The sequence below is a fragment of the Zophobas morio genome, unplaced genomic scaffold, assembly GCF_036711695.1.
Source record: "Zophobas morio isolate AGI-343-1 ecotype UQ-CSIRO unplaced genomic scaffold, CSIRO_AGI_Zmor_V1 ptg000014l, whole genome shotgun sequence".
Taxonomy (NCBI): Eukaryota; Metazoa; Arthropoda; class Insecta; order Coleoptera; family Tenebrionidae; genus Zophobas; species Zophobas morio.
The window spans coordinates 6,733,758-6,753,038 of NW_026972119.1; the positions used below are offsets into that span (position 1 = coordinate 6,733,758).

General features: G+C 32.2%; 1 protein-coding gene across 1 annotated transcript in view; it reads left to right on the forward strand.

The window, feature by feature from the left end:
- The first annotated feature begins 742 nt into the window (after window positions 1-742).
- Window positions 743-19,281, forward strand: part of LOC135129225 (homeobox protein Hox-A1) — a 59,636-nt gene continuing 41,097 nt past the window's right edge. Inside the window, exon 1 of the mRNA XM_064056366.1 lies at window positions 743-1,473. Within this exon, the coding sequence (XP_063912436.1) occupies window positions 798-1,473 (676 nt within the window). The 5' untranslated portion in view covers window positions 743-797. The remainder of the gene's footprint in view (window positions 1,474-19,281) is intronic.

A 19,281-nucleotide genomic window follows, 5' to 3' on the forward strand; every position in this document is an offset into this window, starting at 1 on the left:
TTGATCGATTGTTATAAATTTCAATTTTTTCCTTATTTACATACAAACTTGCAGAATTTGTATCGAGAACGTTTGTTTGAACCCTCTAATTGAACTCTCCAGTCTCTTTTCTTCGAACGCAATTTTAGGACAAGCCCCGCATTGTTAACTTGCAAATTTATCGATCACCATAAATTTCAGTTTTTTCATATTTATAAACTTATAAAGCTTATCAAGATATGTTTATTTGAAGCCCCCATTGGAGCTCTTAAAACCAAAAATAGCATAGCGCAAAAGCCACCGCAAAGCAAAATTTCCGCTTCACATAAGTCGTGTCATACCTCAACTAAAATTCGCCACCACCGAACCTAATACCACACCAGCCAACACATCAATAAATTTGAAAGTTAGGTGGGTAGATTAGGTCCTATCAGATTTCTCAGCAAGTTGTAAATAGCAATATGCATATGAATAAGTCGATAACTATCTGCGCCGCAGCCCATTAGGAACGCCACATGCGAACAATACAAGGAGAGCTGTCATGTCACACACAGTAGCTGACACTTGTAACATTCACCGGGATTGAAATGTTCCAACATAAAGGAGCACAATGATGGCTGGATCCAGACCAATCCCTCACGCAGCATCAAATCATCTCCGTGGGGCCGCTCCCCGATTGGTCCAGCGCCGGTAGCGCGCGCTGGCCCCGCCCCTTGACACACATCGCAGTAGGCTGCTCTCCTCTGCCAGCATAAACAATCGAGTGGCCCGTGCAAGCGGTCTTGCCATGTGACGTGTTTCTGTGCAGTGGACACTTGATGTGCGAAATGATGATGATGGACATTGGTATGTACGGCCATCACAGTCAACATGGGGCTTACAACCCTTCGGACACGAACTACTACAACTACTCGAGTGACATTTCCTCCAACGCCCCCCAGCTCCCGCACTACTCCAACTACCACTACGAAGAGCCTTATCTCTACTCCACCGAAGAGACTCCTCCTTCGCCCCAAGACGGTACTTTGTACTACCACCACCAGCCCATCCCCCAAGACAACCCCATTATCAACACGGAGACGGGGTTGAGCTACACCAACCTGGACTACGGTGGGTCTAATGGGAACCCGATGTATCCATCGATCAATCAGAACAGCTACAACGACGCTTACCATCAGAGGACCCATGATAACATGTTGATCAGACACCACGAGGAAGTTAGCGACGGCCATCAACAGCACCATTTTCTTCACGAGAACAAGTATCAACTTGAGGTTGATGCCAATTATCACTCGCATATTGTTGCTAATGCACAGACGAGTTCTTCGTGCATGGAATTTCAGCATTTGCATAGGTATAAGGACGATGGGATGCAGGGTGATGGGAGGATGCGACAGCACGTCATGCACAACTTGAGTTCGGTTCCTCAACCTCAGCCAGTGTTACCGACGTATAAGTGGATGCAAGTCAAACGGAACGTACCTAAACCAACAGGTGAGTTTTTGGTAAAAAATATACACAGTGATTGACTTTCGAATAAATTATATCCAAGTTATTTTTAGCTATGGTAATGGAAATTACTTTTTAAACTTAGATTAAAATTGTTAAGATTTTCCAGTTTTCAAAATACTGTTTTACACACTTTTAAATAAACAACGATCCATGCATAATCAGCATAAACACATACTATTTATAGATGCAAAATATTGTAGGGGAAGGTGGAGCAAGATGGGTGCCTCATTATTTCCAAATTCTAACATACTAATGACAATTTAATATATTCGTTAAACTTGTCACCCATGTTGCTGATGTACGAAACCAGAAAATGTCTTCTGCCGGTGTTACTTAAAGTTTTTACTGTTCATATATGTAATAATAATAACACAATTAAGCATTAGATAACCATTGCAAAAGATCGCAAATTTCGTATTGTTATTTTTATACCACGAATAATGAAAGAAAATTTTAAACCGACCGCTGATGTTTTTACTTCTCACGAAGTGTGAATCTACAAATATTTCGGTTTGGCTTCGCTTACACCGAGTGATGATGTAAAACGGAATAGCACTTATTAAATACTACTAATCTTATCTTAATACGTTTTTTGAACAACAATTAACTCTATCTTTTTTTTATTAAAATGCTTCTAATAATATTTGAAGAACTAACACATCTAGAGGACCACAGAGAATAATGTCTGACGTGGTTTGAAAGAAAAAACTAGATTGAAGGAATATTTTACTTTCAAAAAAAATTACAAGTTACAAAGAAAAAATAGTTGGACAGTAGTCAAAGTTAAAATTGTATTGAACTGGAACTTAGAGAGAAATGACTCTTCGTTAATGCTTATATTTATGTCATAAATATGCGTAGCATTTTAACTTCAGTTTTTTAATCTGACATTTATTTTTGTCAACTTCAGAAAATTATTTTTCCGTAGATACCTATTTTATTATATTTGTTCAGCGCATAAACTTTGCTTATTTATTTGTTCATACCTACCTAAAAAACCTTTGGTAAGTAATCTAAGATACTTACCATATTTTACAATACATATTTTTTTTAAGATGACATTACTAATTTTTTGGTCATACAGGGTGAGTCACTACGCGCGCTCTGTTCGATATCTGATTAATTATTATTAGAGAGTTAAAGATCAAAGTTACATGGTTCTATAGATTAAAATTATTTTCAACTATAGTTATAAAGAGTGCACTGGGGCATCATACAACTGACTTTTTTTTATAGAATATGCTATATGTTTTTACATACTGTGTGTATGCTCGCCGTAGTCTTTATAACAATAAAATAAAAAAATTTTAAATTGATGCGAGGTTGCCACGATGTTTCAATTTCCCTAAAATTTTTAAATTATTTTTAAAATTTGTGTTAAAAAGTTCGACGATGAGGTAAATACCTACCTACGTACTTTGTTGTGGTATCAAATTATATTCTCTAGGTAAATATACCGAGTGATTTTACAAAATTCTACAATTTTCAAATATCGATATTTCAGTTTTTTCAAATGGAATATCCTGTATCTTGTTACTTCATCTTACTATATTTGGTGGTCTCTTTCTTTTGATATATCGGTTTATCTCTTAAAAAAGGGAGAATTTACGAAAAACAATTAACTTTGGAGAGTAAAAATACTTAACCAGAAAAGAAAGAAAATAAAGATCAGAGTAAGATGCAATAATAAAATACAGACTGTTCTATTTGAAAGCACTCAAATATCCACATTTGACGATTGTAATTTTTTTGTTTTTCTTTTTTATAACGAATTTAATTTAGATAACAAAAAAAATATTGTAAAATTTTAAAATAGTCTTTTATGTTACAAGTGTTGAAAACGGTCCATCGCTTTACGAACGGGAATACGACGCGAGACGCAGTCGAGTCTGTAATGCAATGAAGTTTTCACACGAATATTATACAATATTTTTTGCGCTGCCTTTTTGAAAAAATAATATTTTTCAATCGCTAAAAGAATAAATATTACTGAACCGAAATTATGTTGTTACTGAATTTATCACCAAATACATCAAATACTGTCAACAACGTAAACCTCCGAGTAGTGTCAACTGTCAAATTACTACCAATCCAAATTTTGGTCAACAAATGCCTCTATGTAAGATTACAGCTTAAATTGCACTTTTTGTTATAATAACTTTAGAGGCACGATTATCAATTAGTAGTAGATAATTGCTTTGATAATCAATTTATTTTTTCAAAGCTTAAATACCTCGTTTGCATTTTGCAACACTAGAGCCTTTTTCATTGCCATTGCGACACGCCACGTGTCAACCTAAAATGTCAATTACAACTATGGCAGCGCAAAAACAACCTTTTTTATATTTTAAATGATCTATTGTTTTGCTATAAATTTTACTGTAAAAAATGTTCAAATTGCGGCATCCCAGTGTAAAAAATAATTGGAACATCTGCTAACACAAAAACTGTACAGTGGGTGCACTGAAGAATAATTGGTACCGAAATTTCGAGAAATGACAAAAATGTGTTGTCATTAATGTTTTTAGCGGAATGGAGTGTGTACTTCTAAGCATTTCAAAAAGTGTCTTTTTCTCTCTTTTCAGTGATATTCACAAAAATGTTAATCACTGATAAAATGCAAAAGTTGAAAACATGCACTACGCTATCTGAACTAAAAAAATTGATGTAATATATATAATAGTTAGCCATGTTACAGTTTTTTATATGAATTAATTACATCAAATTTCAAACTTCTCTCTTGTCAAATAACTGAGATATTAGGGTAGAACAGGTAAACCAAGACATCTGGCAAATTATTTGAATATTTAGCAAGTTCTCAGGAGATAGTGACCAAAACAAACATATAAAATTCTAAATTAATCTGCGAAGTATACCTAAGTTTTACCATTGAAAACTAAATAGGCGGTAAAATAAATATGATAAATTATTTCTGCTTTGTCATGTCATAAACAACCAATTGTTTGAAATGAAGTCATAAAATTTCTAGAGGGGGTGAATAAATAAATGTTTGTTAAGTATTGTTTTGAATTCAATGCTATTTAATTTTCAGGTAGGTATAAAATTTAATTATACAAATATTACAGAGAGATATAAATTATTACCAGTAGGTAATGAAAAATAAAACTTACCTGAATAAAATTAATGATATAATTTCTTTAACAGCAACAATAGGAAGTTTTCAAAATTATTACTGTGAGTAATACAGCTCTTGTCAAAAAACTTTTTTACTTGTCTCAGAAATGTTGTTAGGAAAATTTGTTTAATATTTCACTATGCCACAAATGAGCTTATGACATATTCAACAAATTGGTTTTGATTAAAATTTTGCTGTAGCAAAGTTATTAAAAAAAAATGATCGAAAGTTATTTCGATAGAACTTCCATCGCTTCTGAAGCATAGTGTTGGAAATTTCATTCTACCCTATAAAATTTTATTGACGATAACGAGACGGACAGGAGTGCAATGGTAAGAAATAAGTATTTATGGCTCACACCAGTTCACTCGAATTTGTCTGAGAACATTTACTTGGTAGTTGTACTCATAAAATAATGGTCATATCCGTTCATGACTAACGATGGTCCCTGTCCGGACCTGGATTATTCTGCTTTCTAACATCTGGAGATTACTGGCACGCGACAACCTAAGTTGTAAATATCTCTTGCTATTGTCCTACTGTCCGTCTCGTTATTGCCAATAAAATTTTATAGGGTACAATGAAATTTCCAAAACTATACAGTCCAAGAAATACTGCTTCTCTGAAAAATTATAAAATTTGATTTTGGAGAATTTTACTTTTTTGTGATAATCTCTATGGACTAAGAACACTATAGAAAATGCTAGTCACAGTGTAATAAATAGTGATGGGAAAAACTGCTACTTCTCTGGAACAGTGACTGACTGTTCCTGTGACACCACAGTAACAGTTACAAATAGCAGCTACTTTCTGTCACTGTTCTTCGACCAACTGCGCTCAGTCCTACTGTTCCAAACGTACTGGGAATAACAACAGCACGAAACCTTTATGTATTAAGACTTGAGGCAGAGTTTTAATGTATAAATCCGTTTTAGTTAAGTAAAGAAAGTATTTTATACACATTATTTTTTACATTTCTATAATCAACACAAAAAGTAAGGTATTTCATTTTGGTATAAAGTATTTTTTCCACAGCACTTTTTATATTTGTTAAAAATACAACCAAACGAAAACCAAAAACGTTGTTTAAAAATGTTTTTCATTTGCATAATTTAATTTGATGACATACTTGACTTGGATAGTGGTAGATTAGCGGACATTGACTATTTTTTCTGATATGTAATATATATAATAAAGCACGTACTGAAAGTGTCGAATACCATCCACATGTGATATCAAATGTCTGCAATGGTTCCAAGCCGTCACTGAATTGCATATATACAGTTCCAGTAGGTTAGGTCCACGTATTTCTGTGATTCGACTCCGTTGTAATACAAGTGACTGTTCCTCAGAGTAACTGCTACTTTTAAACGTGTGTCACCACGAGGAACGGTGACATGTGAGGAACAGTGACAAAGTAGCAGACTGTTCCTTCACAACCCAACACTAGTAATAAATAGAAAAAAAGAAGGTTTCGCCTTCTTAAAAAAAGACAGTTGCGAACCCCGAGAAGATTTAATATTCTTAAAAAAAGACACTTGGGACTCTCGAGAAGGTTTCACATTCTTGTTTTACATTTTTAAAAAAGACAGTTGGGACCCCCGAGAAGGTTTCACATTCTAAAAAAAAACATTTGACGCCCTCGAGGTTTTAAATTTTTAAAAAAGACAATTGGGACTAACGAGAAGGTTTCACGTTCTTAAAAAAATTGGTCGAAATTTATATCGACAGAACATCCCAAGCTCCTGAAACAAATCCTTCTTGTTTGAATAAAACTAAATATTAGATTTACTATAGGTATGCAAGCATTTAGTGCGTTTATGGCTTTGACGTTTAAGGTACTTTACAGCCGACCCTTCATAAAATTTAGCAAATGCAAACCTTGCCACGTGTCAGGGACGGTACTGCCCTGTGCTTTTACCAAAAAAGGTCTTTTCAGGTAGGTTAACAGCAAGCGGGTTTAAAACATCGGGCTCTGACGGCCTAGTGAATAAACTGGCGTGAAGCCATAAACGCACTAAATGTTTGCGTTTACTATAGGTACCTGTAAAAACAACATGGTCAAAAAAATTAAACAGTGCGTTTCTGTGTTTGTGAAGTAATTTCAAAATATTGTCACAACAGTAATTACATTTTAAACGGTATTCTACAGTTTTATTACAACGATATAACATAGCAAATAAAAGGTGATCAAAAATTTTTCAAATTAGAGTTGGCCATGGAAATATTTGTCATAGCTTTGATTCATGACTCTAATCTGAAAACTTTTTGATCACCCATTATTTTTATTACGCACTTTCTTGTCAAAAAGTTGTTGGAATTATTGTCCATATTGTCAGACAACCAAAGCAGAAGTATTTTGGTGCAGAGAAAAACTAAAATAAATTATATACTAGTCCAAAAGCTATAAGGTTATATGACCATCATAAAAGTAGTTGACCCCAATTAAATACCCCCTTTGTGTGGTTCGCACTAAGCTTACCGGTTGGCAGTAAATCGTCTTCTAAACATTTCTTGTTCACATTTAACAGGGCCGGCTTTCAAAGTGGTTATTTCGGAACCCTCAGCGGCTGCAGGTAGTAAAGAAATAATGCAGTGGTGGATTTACATATTTAGTGAAAGCCGCCCCTGAACGAAACCACAACAGCCGGTCGAGCTGCAGTGGACACGTTATTTACGACCCTAAAACCCTTTCTATTATAAACAACTTAACTTCCACACAATGAGATGATTTTATGATGGCCATATCACCTTATAGCTTTTGGTCTACTATAATTTTCAAACTTTTAACACATAACACGAAATAATTTTTTGTTTCGAACATAAGGGGTATTAAACACATATCAAAAACCAATTGAGATACATCGAAATTCTGTAATTCCCACTTCTTCCATTAGAAAATAGACTTGAGATTTTTAATGAGACTCAACAAATTTCGCAATGCCGATATTTACATAAGTATTTTATTGTTATTTAATTCAACATAGGTTTACAAACTTGGAATAAGAAATAAGAGACAATTTTGGTGTCAGGATGTTTGTATATGTGAGTCTATTTTGAAATATTACACATTTTATAATTCTTGTATTCAAAATCCATCTTGAATATAACTTAGGTACCTACTACATTTGCAGTTGTTGTTTCTATAGCTACTAAGTCTCTCGAGATAAGTGTAGTAGATATATTTCAGTGTGTGTCTATTGGGCTTTATGTGAAAAAATATAAAACAACTTGCAAACGCAAAATTTTTGGAAAAAATAGTCTGACCTATTTTAATAATAATAGTTTAATAATAATAATCATAATAGTTTATTGTCCAACAGGTTACCCTAATAATAGGACAAATCTAAATAATTACTTACATACCTATTGTAATCAAGAAAAGAATTATAGTAATAAAAATAACATAAACGTAATTCCGAGTACAAACTAATTTAAATAAAATATACGTAGGTATAGCTTTTATGCTTGTCAAAACATCGACCGTTGTTAAAAATGCAGTTCAGTTTTTATATAATTGGATAAACGATAACGTTAAATTACTCTTATTTAATCTACTTGTTAAACTGCTTTACATCAAAAGTGTTGCGCTAATTTTATCATTTACAGTAATGGTATCATTTACTTTTGAGGAATGTTATTTAAATTTAACTGGAATAGTTAAGTAAATCGCAAATAAGTTTGAACGTTGATGGTTAAAATTAACTAAATTGGAATGAATGTACCGTAGAGTACTAAAGTTCTACGAGCCGTTAAAGTTTTTATTTCTTGTCGTTTGTTCCATAATAATATTCTGCAGCCGACGAAACTATAATATATAAATTAAATGATTTAAACACGAAACATTTGTATATCAGTAACAATTAATTCGTATCGTTTCTTAAATTTGCAATTTTTTAGTATTATTTACTTATTTGCAATATAAATTTTAAGAAACATGATACCAGAAATGATGTGTATGTGTAGGTCGGTAAAAATTACAAATTATCCATATTCTTATTGTCTGCCACACGGGTGACCGCAGAAAAACAATTTTTAGAATCAAATTTTAGAATTTATCTTTAGTTGCATTAAATAAATATTTATTAAAAAGCATGGCCCAAATTGTGTTGCTGGATTTGTTTTCATTGTATGTTTATGTTTTAGAATTGTTTATACAGAATGTCTCAACTGATTTTTCTAATTTAGTTTCTGCAACTGCTACCAGGGATGTCCAAACACAATGAAATTATTATAAATCAATGCAGTTTTCATAGAAACCCATTCCATTAGCTATTTCAAAATTGAATCCTTTTAATTTCTTTAAAATTCATACAACAGTATACAGAATACTAAATGAATCTATATTAAAAAGCATGTCCTAACACACATGCAGAAATGATTATGCTTCACGAGCAAGGAAAGTTCTATCTCAATAACTTTAGACCAGTTTTCATTCACCCATATTGCTTTATAAATTGACAATAGAAACGCAGAACGGGTGTGATATCAAAACTTCCATGCTGACTCACCTTCATTTTCCACGCACAGTAAATTATTATTAGAAAAAACGAAAAAGTGAGGTTAAATCACGTGACAGTCATAATTACTGGTGACGCTAATGACTCTTATGACTAATTGTAATGACGCGATTATAAGACCGACTCGCTGCAGAATGGAGAAATAATTTGCCAATTTTTATCGCTCTTTTTCGTTGTTTTATTTATTATTTATTTTGCAAATATAGTGGTTGACAGCCAGAGAAGTAAATTGACCAACAGTGCCGTATTCAGTACGCCGGATTATTACGCTCTTCTACTGATTTCACAGTTAAAAAGCTATGTAATTCCCATTTTCTTCTACGAGGTATGTAATATGCATATAGTGTTGATAATTTTATTGTTCCATCTGAAAATATACCGTGAAAAATAAAGTATACTGGTTACTCTTGGTTGTTTTCAAATGCTTGGCATCAAAACAACAATTAAAACATCAGTTTAAACAATTCATTCGCAAGATAACGAATGGTTTTGATAATTGCTTTACCTATTTAATTCAGTGATTAACTGTTCAATCGTTATGCCTAATTTAGGTTACTTTGTAACATAAATAATATATAATTGGTATTTCCAATGTGTATCTACTGATATTTGAATATAAATATTATTTACTTTATTTTATCTTACTCTAATTTACTTTAATTATATCTAAATTAAGTAGGTTTTAATCGTGTACTTTTAAATTTACGGCTGGCGTAGTGCTATGGCATAAAAAATTTATTTGTGCCCTTGCACGATTTTTTTAAATAATATTAAGTACACTTTTGTATTTTGCTATACTGTCGAAAAGTCTGTGGTTTACAATGCCACACCATGGTGTCAACCATGTTTGCGAGATTGATGTAAATGTCAAAAACTATATTTTTGGATCTCAAGGTGACGACTAATCCTAGACATGTTAATATTCATAAAACCCACTATATACACACACTGATATAAATAATATTTGCTCACATGGACATTTGTTGACACTCCAGGACAATGCCAGTCTCGTGGAATTAAATAAATATCGTCCACATCTTGGTGACATCATTCATCTTACTTTATTATTAAGTAAATTTAACTGAAATGTGTAAAACATTTTACCTACTCTTTTACTTTTGTTTATACCATCTATTAATTTATTTATCACTTCCAGGAAACTGATGACGTCATCTCAAAAAACTTTTAAATAAACATTTGTTGATAAATAAATAGTTAGTTAATTTACACTTAGTTCTACATAGTATTAATATTTAAGTACATACAGGGTCGCTAAAAAATATGGAAACAGTTGAAATCGCGAGAACGGTTTATTGAATCTTTTTGAAATTTGGGCTGTCTGCATTTTTTTCAAATTTTATACTTCTTTTTTTGGGATACAGGGTTAACTTGATTTTTTTTAAATTGCACTAGTGGTCAAATGTTCCGTTTTTAAATATTGCATTTTTTTCTGATTTCAGAAATGTAACGCATGCATTATTTTATTTTTTCCCAAAATATTAAAAAGAATATCAGCAATCACATTTAATGTTCTTTCTTGGAGTTCTTTGATGCTTTGTGATCTATTAACATAAACTGGATTTTTTACATAGCTCCACAGAAAAAATCAAGTGGGTTAAATCGCGTGACCTAGCTGGCTACTCAACTGCTTCCTTTCGCCCTATGCACCTTCCAGGAAAAGTTTCATTCAAGTAATGTAGTACTTGACGTCCGAAGTGAGGTGGTGCTCCATCTTGTTGGAACTAGACGTTAAATTTCCGTTAATGAAAAAGGGGCCTACAATGGACTAAATATTAATTTTTTGAGGGTACTGTTACTACAAGTTTAAAGTACAGAAAATAGAGTTTAAGTATTTCTAAAAGTATAACCCAAATTTCAAGAAGATCCAACTAACTATACCCGAGATATTCAACTGTTTTTCAATACTTTTTAGCAACCTTGTATTGACGTCATTTCAAAAAATTATTAAATAAAACTCGCCTGAATTCCATAGTACTGCGTCTGAAAAGAAAAATACACGTAAGTTTGCATACTTTTAACTAATTAATTTAAAATACGTTAAAAACCATTTTAGGTAAAACATCCATACACTTCGTATACAATGTGTTAATAATAAGCGGAGGTAGAAATCTTCTAACGGCGCGGCGATCTACTGTTTTTATTACACATTCCGCAAACTCACCGATGTCATTAAAATTCTAAATCTGTCCTTCCTAAACTAAAGTGATGACTTTGTCAAATTAACAGTTGACATATTTTTAGCAGAGGACAACCAACATTGCTAAAAATTAATTAAACTACTTTTTACATATCTAACGGTTACGACACAGATCTCACAAGTAGCTTCGAAGAATGCAAACCGTCTGGTATCGCAGAATGTGCCAGTACCTACTTAACAAATTAACATAATTAAATGTATAAGATAAGTAGATCTCTTCGATGGTATAATTAAGCGATGAGTGTAACACCACAAATTGATCGGGTGTCATGTGTAGAGTACGCAAGGGGCAATTTACGTAAGGGTCAAGTGTACTTATCACCGACCGAGATCTGACATGGCATGCATAATCGATTTCACTAAATGAAATTTACAAGGAGAACAAGAACATTAGAATAGCAATGCTTGCAACATTGTTCTGAGGTATGTTGTATGCAGGGGAAAGCGAGAAATTAGGGAGGTTTTTACGACTTGGTTATGAATATGAATTAAAATTTTATTGTTTTGCAGTTTCACGCACGTACCTTGCTACATAAAAGTCCCGCTCGTCAATTTCTAGTCCAAATAATTTAAATATTTCTGCATTTTATAATTAACTATACTCATACTTTAACGCTAATCACTTTCTGCACACACTGACGCTGCATACCATTATGTAGTTGCAAGTAAATATATGCAAATGTAATGAGAGAAGGATCGTAAAAACGCGGATGTTTTAAGTGCTCCTTTTTATTTGAAAAATGTTTTTAATCTTATCTCCTACATCACTTTACCATTGTATCATAATGTCGTTGTGTTTATTTTCTAATATTGGATCTAGGTATATATTTAGTACTAGGTATGATTTATAGCAGGCCCCGTCAACTAAAGCCAGTTCCGATGACAGATTTTTGATCATTTAATTGTCATAAATTACTTATATCATTCTAAAAATAAGATGAATCGCTAAATCTTAAACCTACAGAAAACGTGTCAAGTTAGGTTGTAAATTATGATTTTATCGTTGTTTTGTTTATTTAATATTTTTCTTTTGTTGAAGTAATTGCTTTTAAACTTGATATGTCATTATTTGTATAACTAAAATAAAACCGTCACCTACACAAAAATGTCTAGCTAGGAATTAAACAAAGATTTTATTATATTACGTCGTGCTTTACTCGATAAGTTTTCATTTTTTATCTTATCCACATAACGAACTTCCGCTTCGCGAATTTATTTAATGAAGTATATCTCAGGATTCCTTTCCTACTGTCAGTTATAATTTCAATAGTGTTTTCTTCTCTATTTATTAAAATAAAATATTTAGAAAAATAAACAAATTTCTGCGAAAAGATTTGAATAATATTACCTAATTCCTTCATTTCTAGAAAATCTATGTTTGTTCTGTCTATCTTTTAAGTACATTTTCGATGAGCGGTTTCTGTATAGTACCTAATTCTAATCACAATCACAGATCTGCGATATCTATTATGTAGGTATTTGTATACAACAAGGTGAATCATTAGAGCGAAGTTCTTGATGTTTCATTAATTATTAAATATAGAAAAAAATTGAAATCGAGTCATCCTTGGAATTGACACCGTATCTCTTCCCTGAAATGATATGTCTAACGCCTCTAAAGCTACATACGTCATAGAAAAGTTCTCAACAAATTTAATTGTAATTGTCGATAATTTTCTAAACCTAATACTTATTTGAAACAAACACTTAAAAATGCAAAAACAAAGCCTTATAAACTGATTTTTAACTTTAATTTAGATTTTACATCAATTTATTAATGTTGTTTTACTTACTGCTTTAAAAACTCTATTTGCGTATTCACTCAGAAATGGCGTTTCCATTGTATGTAAACGTTGTGTGGGAGTACTCGATTCAAGCGGCTTGAACTTCAGGAATTTTATATACAGCGTGTTATTAAAAGGTACGTTCAAAATAAAATCGGCAATTGGTCTCCAAGTATGGGTGCTAAAAGTTAAAAAAGTTCAGGGAAAAGTATTCTCCTTTTGGAGATAAAAATTATTAAAATTTATGTCCAAATTCGTACGCCTCTGATATTCATCTTTCGTTTCTATAGCATCATTTAGTCTTGACAAAAGTTTTATTGTTACAGTTGTTAGGATTTACTAAAATAAATTAATTTCACCTATTTATCCTTCAGTAGCGTCTAAAAAGCTTGGGTAAGGGTTAATTTTTCCCTTATAATTTTGATAACACAAAATAAGTTTTTCAGACTTCTTAAACTTCCCGAAGAACTGTGCATTTTGTTGTACGTACCTTTCAATAACACTCTGTATATTTAATTTATTTGTTTAAAAAATGTAATTAATCTTCTACCAATTTTCCTTATACGATCACACTGATTTTATTAAAAAGTATCCTCCATTTTTGATGATTCGATTACTAATTAGTTTGTTCGGTCGATTTTTTTGCATACCTATGTTATTTTTGAAATTCCGTTCTGACATTTTGAATTTTTTTTAGCAATGGAAAAGTTCACAAAAAATCAATTAGGCTCATTTTTAACATTGTTATTATTAAAGTTGAGTATTAGTATACAGAGCATCTTTTCATACGCAAAATTCTCGATATTTTGGCACGTCTATTAAAAATTTTAGAAATAACCTTACTATATTTTTTATGAGTCTCTGGGTTGTCAAAAACTAAAATAAAAGAATTTAATAATGTGGCAACGTCGCAATGAAATTTTGAAAATTAAATATGCTTGTAAAATAAAAGCCAATTAGGACATATAAAATCATGCAGGGGTTTTATTAAAAAAAAATTGTTACCTAGTTGGAAAACTGGGTGACTGGTCTTTGTTGACTTTCCTTGTCGCGTGCTTAATGACTCGTTCTGTATATTAATATTAATTTATTTATGTAAATCTTTGTTTCCTTCCATCCACCTAAAGTTTTACTGGTTTTCTCATCAATTTTTTTAGATCGGAAGATGATATTTTTTGTTTCGTGGGGGAAAAACTGGTAATTTTACTTACATAAAACAAATAATTAACTGAACACTATTTTACTAAAGTGTTTTCAGTGCCCTTATAGACCTACAAAGTTACTTACAGTGGCTTTTCAGAATTTTTAAAATGGCTTAAATTGCACAAACAAGTGTAATAAAGAACATTGTAATTATAGGATAGCTTTCTGCTCGTAAGCAGTTTTTTTTTAATATCAAATTTTCCTTTCCGACGCTTATAAACAAAATTATTTACCTAGATTTCATTAAAAAAATCTATTCTGAGATATCTGAATCTATAAAATAGTGCACTGGTAGTTTGTCCTACTTCTGTTAATAAAATTGCCGTGTTTGATAAAGTCATTACTTTATTATTTTTAAATGAAATCGTAAAACTACTTACAGTTATCATGAAAGTAACTAAAAATAAAAACACGATAAGTACCTACTAATTCGTAAAAAAATAATTATGTTATGATTTTCACAAATATTTTAATCAAGTTAGGTATTTTCAATTTACCCAAACAGGTTGGCGACATAAATTTTTAAGTCTAAGCTGTTTTTGTATACCTATATATGACTTCAACTCTATTGTCATTAAATCCGTCGGTCCCATGATCATAAATTATTTAACTTTTCTGTTTAATAAATGTATTTTCCTCAATGTCTTAAAAATTCTAAAACTATAGCTATGTAAATATAAGAAAGGAGACAAAAATTGCTGCAAAAGCTATCGTCTCATGTCCATATTGCCAGTCTTCTCCAAAATATTTGAAAATATTATTAAGATTCGCATGGTAGATTTCTTAGAATTAAACAACTTATTTGCTAAAGAACAGTTTGGTTTTCGGAAGGGTTTATCTACGACCATAGCAATGGTAGATCTCTTTGACGAAATTCATACAAATAATGAGAATAGGCTTATTACCCAGGCAACTCTGTTAGACTTAAGTAAGGCATTCGATTGCTTTCCACACAATCACCTGTTAGATAAATTGTATAGGTACGGGATAAGAGGCCTGTCATTAGATTTGATAAGATCATATTTTCAAAATAGACGGCAATGTGTTGTAGAAAAAGGGAAATTCTCATCTAAAAAAAGATTCATCATTGGAGTACCACAGGGCTCGATATTAGGTGCCTTATTTTTCCTGGTATATATCAATGATCTGCCACATTATGTACCTTCCATGGGTAAGATCTTATTCGCAGACGATACCACATTATTAGATGCGGCTAAAATTGAGGATATAAACCACCTGTCGAAGAATTCACTAAAATTGGCCGCTAACTGGTTGACGTTAAATCAACTTACCATGAACGAGGAGAAAAATCAAAACAATATTTTCTTTAGCAGCAGAGCATACTTCCTCTGATCATCCAAATTGTGTTACTCTACTTAGTTTTGTTTTGGACGGGAAGCTTACTTGGCATAGTCACATCGACCATTTAGCGGCTAAACTTAATCCTGTACTTTTTCAGTTGAAGAAACTCCTCATGTCTTGTTCCAGTTCCATTGCAGAAACATTTTATCATTCTAATTTCCATTCGCTTCTCTCTTATGGTACAATCTTATGGCGAAATTCTGGTTATGCCATAAGGATCTTTAGAGTCCAAAAAAAGCAATTCGCATATTGGCGATGGATTTTAAATTATAAATTTCGCTGTAATGTATGATTTCCTACATTCTGACGTGTCCATATCATAAGTTGATTCTGGACTAGTAGTAAATAAATAGGTGTAAATAAATAAAACTATGAGTTTTTATATCTACATCGCACTGTGTGTTGTCAAGATGGTGCATCTTTCCTTTAGTTATTCCTATAATCATTGTAAGATTATACAAAAAATTACTTTATTCTTGCATTTTTTCTTGCGCAGTTTTGTAACCTAATTTTCTTGTGTGTGAAATTACTCATTTGTATTGTACATTATCGGCTCGTTCACACTCCAATTAAAATAAAAATATATATCACCAAAACTATGTTTTTAAAACTTGAAATCAACTTTTTAAGATATTTTAAATCATTTGCTAATTTATAACGTATAATAAAAATATCATAACGAATCGTCATGGAAGAACTGCTTGAAACAAAGCAAAGTCATAACACATTCTCATATATTTCTTATCAAATCACTATAAGCAAACGTTGGTTTCGACCTTTAAAATTATCGTAGAAAATCTCGTAAAATTATCCTCCCACTTCTTCTACATGGAAAGAGCTCTAGTCCTGACTTCTACTTTTTACTGTTTTGTAACCCGAGAAAGTGGGACTACAACAAGAACTCAACAACTTTTCAACTAAAGATGATCAGTGTTGATAATTTTTTGTGTTTTTCTGATTTCAGTGTTACCATTTTATAAAAATACGACGTGACAGTCGTTCTTCAACGAATTAAAAAGTTATAATTTGAATTTCAAATACGCCAATTTTATTTACAAAAATTTGACCAAATAGCCTATTAAAAATACGTCCGTGTGGATGAAAAATGTCGGTTAGATCGCAGCCGTAAGACTTTAATAAATCGTCCTGAGAACATTAACATTAGCATGAACTACCTGACATACAACATTTTCAATAAACCATACAATATTTCCAATTAGGTTAATCTACTGGGTTTAGTGCTTTTTTAGTTACATATCCTAAATAAAAAAAAATATGCCGTGTCGCGTTGTATGTATCCGTCCGAATATTCTACCAATATCATGAGAAATTATTTGATCAAACACGTCATAATGAATCCAGTTTTAGGGTTTCCTAAAGATATTTATAAAAAAAATACTGAATCTACGATCTTTGATCCACTAATTTTTGTTCCACTTGTGAAATGTGATTTCAACATGCAAATTTTCTCATTTACAGTAAAAATAACGCGGATGAAGTATTTGGGCAGCACACTTAAAATTTTTCAATGAAAGAACCCCTAAACCTCATTTATCGAGATACAAATCAGTAGTAGCACTTTCCCCAATAATGAGGGAAGTTCAAAGACAAGAAAAAGATAGTGAAACTAAAAAAAAATTGTTCGAAAACCACTTATTATGACGTTTGTGTACGTTATTATCAGCTGGAGCAAATTTCGTTGTACGTACAAAACTTGTAGTATCGTTGGAGCGTCATGGACTTCGTTAAAACGTCTCGATTTTTAAACTTTTCCTGACAGAATTATTACCAGTTAAGTAGCCATACACGTTTTTATTTACAAGCTGAAGCAAAAAAAGGACAGCTAACAACTCAAACAACGCACAAAAATCCTACAAATTTTTGCCAGCATGACATCATCTCCGCTCATTCACGACCATCCGTTACTTGCCGTTTATGGAATGCAGTTCTTTGACAGCTAAATTAGTGTCATGCTACTAGCAGCACGTCAAGTCGTTCATTTTCCCAAACCTCCGACTTCATTATGCCAACGACAAGAAAAATTTACCCGGAAAACAACAACAGCTCCCTTTTCGCTTAATTTTAATTAAACAAGAGCTGTAAGAGCAGCCACTTTAAAAATAATGCGTTGTCATCGACTGAAACTTTGGGAATAATTCAACTGGCGTAGTTTTACTTTATTTCCTGACCCTCGCATGTCAGATACGGGGTCCGTGTTCTAGACAGGCACGCAACTGCTTGGCCCGAGTTAACTGACCAACAACCCACGCGCTCTTGACTACTGTCACACGACTTTTTTATACGATATGGTCAATTTCAAAATAATAAGCGAGAAAGGTAAAACGTCCAACTTCAATTCGACCGGATTAAAATCGCCAAGACGTGTGCAGAGATTGATTTCATGTATAAGAAACTTAAAAAGTGATATTTTATTCTTTTGCTTTCTTTGTGAGCAGCTCTTGCCTTGTAGGTATGGCATGAAATTATAATTGTGATTGTTCTGCTTGGCTTTTATTACTTACACTTGAAACAACCGTTGCCGATCAGGAACTGATGTGTAAGTGCATATAAAGCCTGGTATGACGGTTCGCTATTCAATTTTTCAAACAATTTTAATTTTTTAATATTGATTACTTGATCGTTTGAAAATATTATAATTATAATTCATAACGCTCAGTTTTTTAACATTGAAAAATTATTCCAGTTCGTAGGAGGTAACTACTTTTTGATCGAAACTTTGGTCACAAGACCTAATACTTCCTCATATTCCCGGTAAACCATCCACAAATACACCAACGAATGATAATAATCAAATAACAGTCGACGAACTGATAAATGCCTTTAACATACCGGATATCATAATTATAAAGAAACCCACTAATGAAGCCATTCTCATTGATGTTACTGTTCCACCCAATTTAAAATTTAAAATCGACCAAGAAGATATTATTCGCGAATTGTTTACCCCATCTGTGCTTTATACAAATAATTGCTCCATTTTAGCTAAATTTAATAATTTTTTGGGGGATTTAAATTTGTCAAATTTGTCATGACCAGCTGCCTTTTTAAATACACCTACTACTTCAGAACAGCTATGCAAAATTTGATGCTAAAATCCACTTAAATCCAGCTAGTTGACGAACCTACAAGATTTCGACTGCATCAACAACCGTCTTTACTTGATCTTATTATCGTCTCTTATTCGAACTTAATTTTAACATTAAATACGGCTCTCTGATCAAGAGATTCCCGATTTTAACGTCCTAGATCAGTAACCAACTGGATAAGGAAAAATGGTTTCAAATGAAAAAAGAAAAGTAACAGATTATTTTTGATGGAACGGCCTTCAGTTAAATTTAAAAAAAAAACAAAATTTTTACGTGAATACCACCACACAAAAGAAAAAATGTATATGAACCTCTTTTTCTTGATAGAACTTGGGTATTTAGTAAGGGTAGCATATGCAAAAAGATATGGCAAGACGGTTCAATAAACACTGCTACTGCAAAAACTGGAGAAAACGGTTTTATTGAAGGAACCTCTTCAATTTTTAAAGCTAATAGCAAA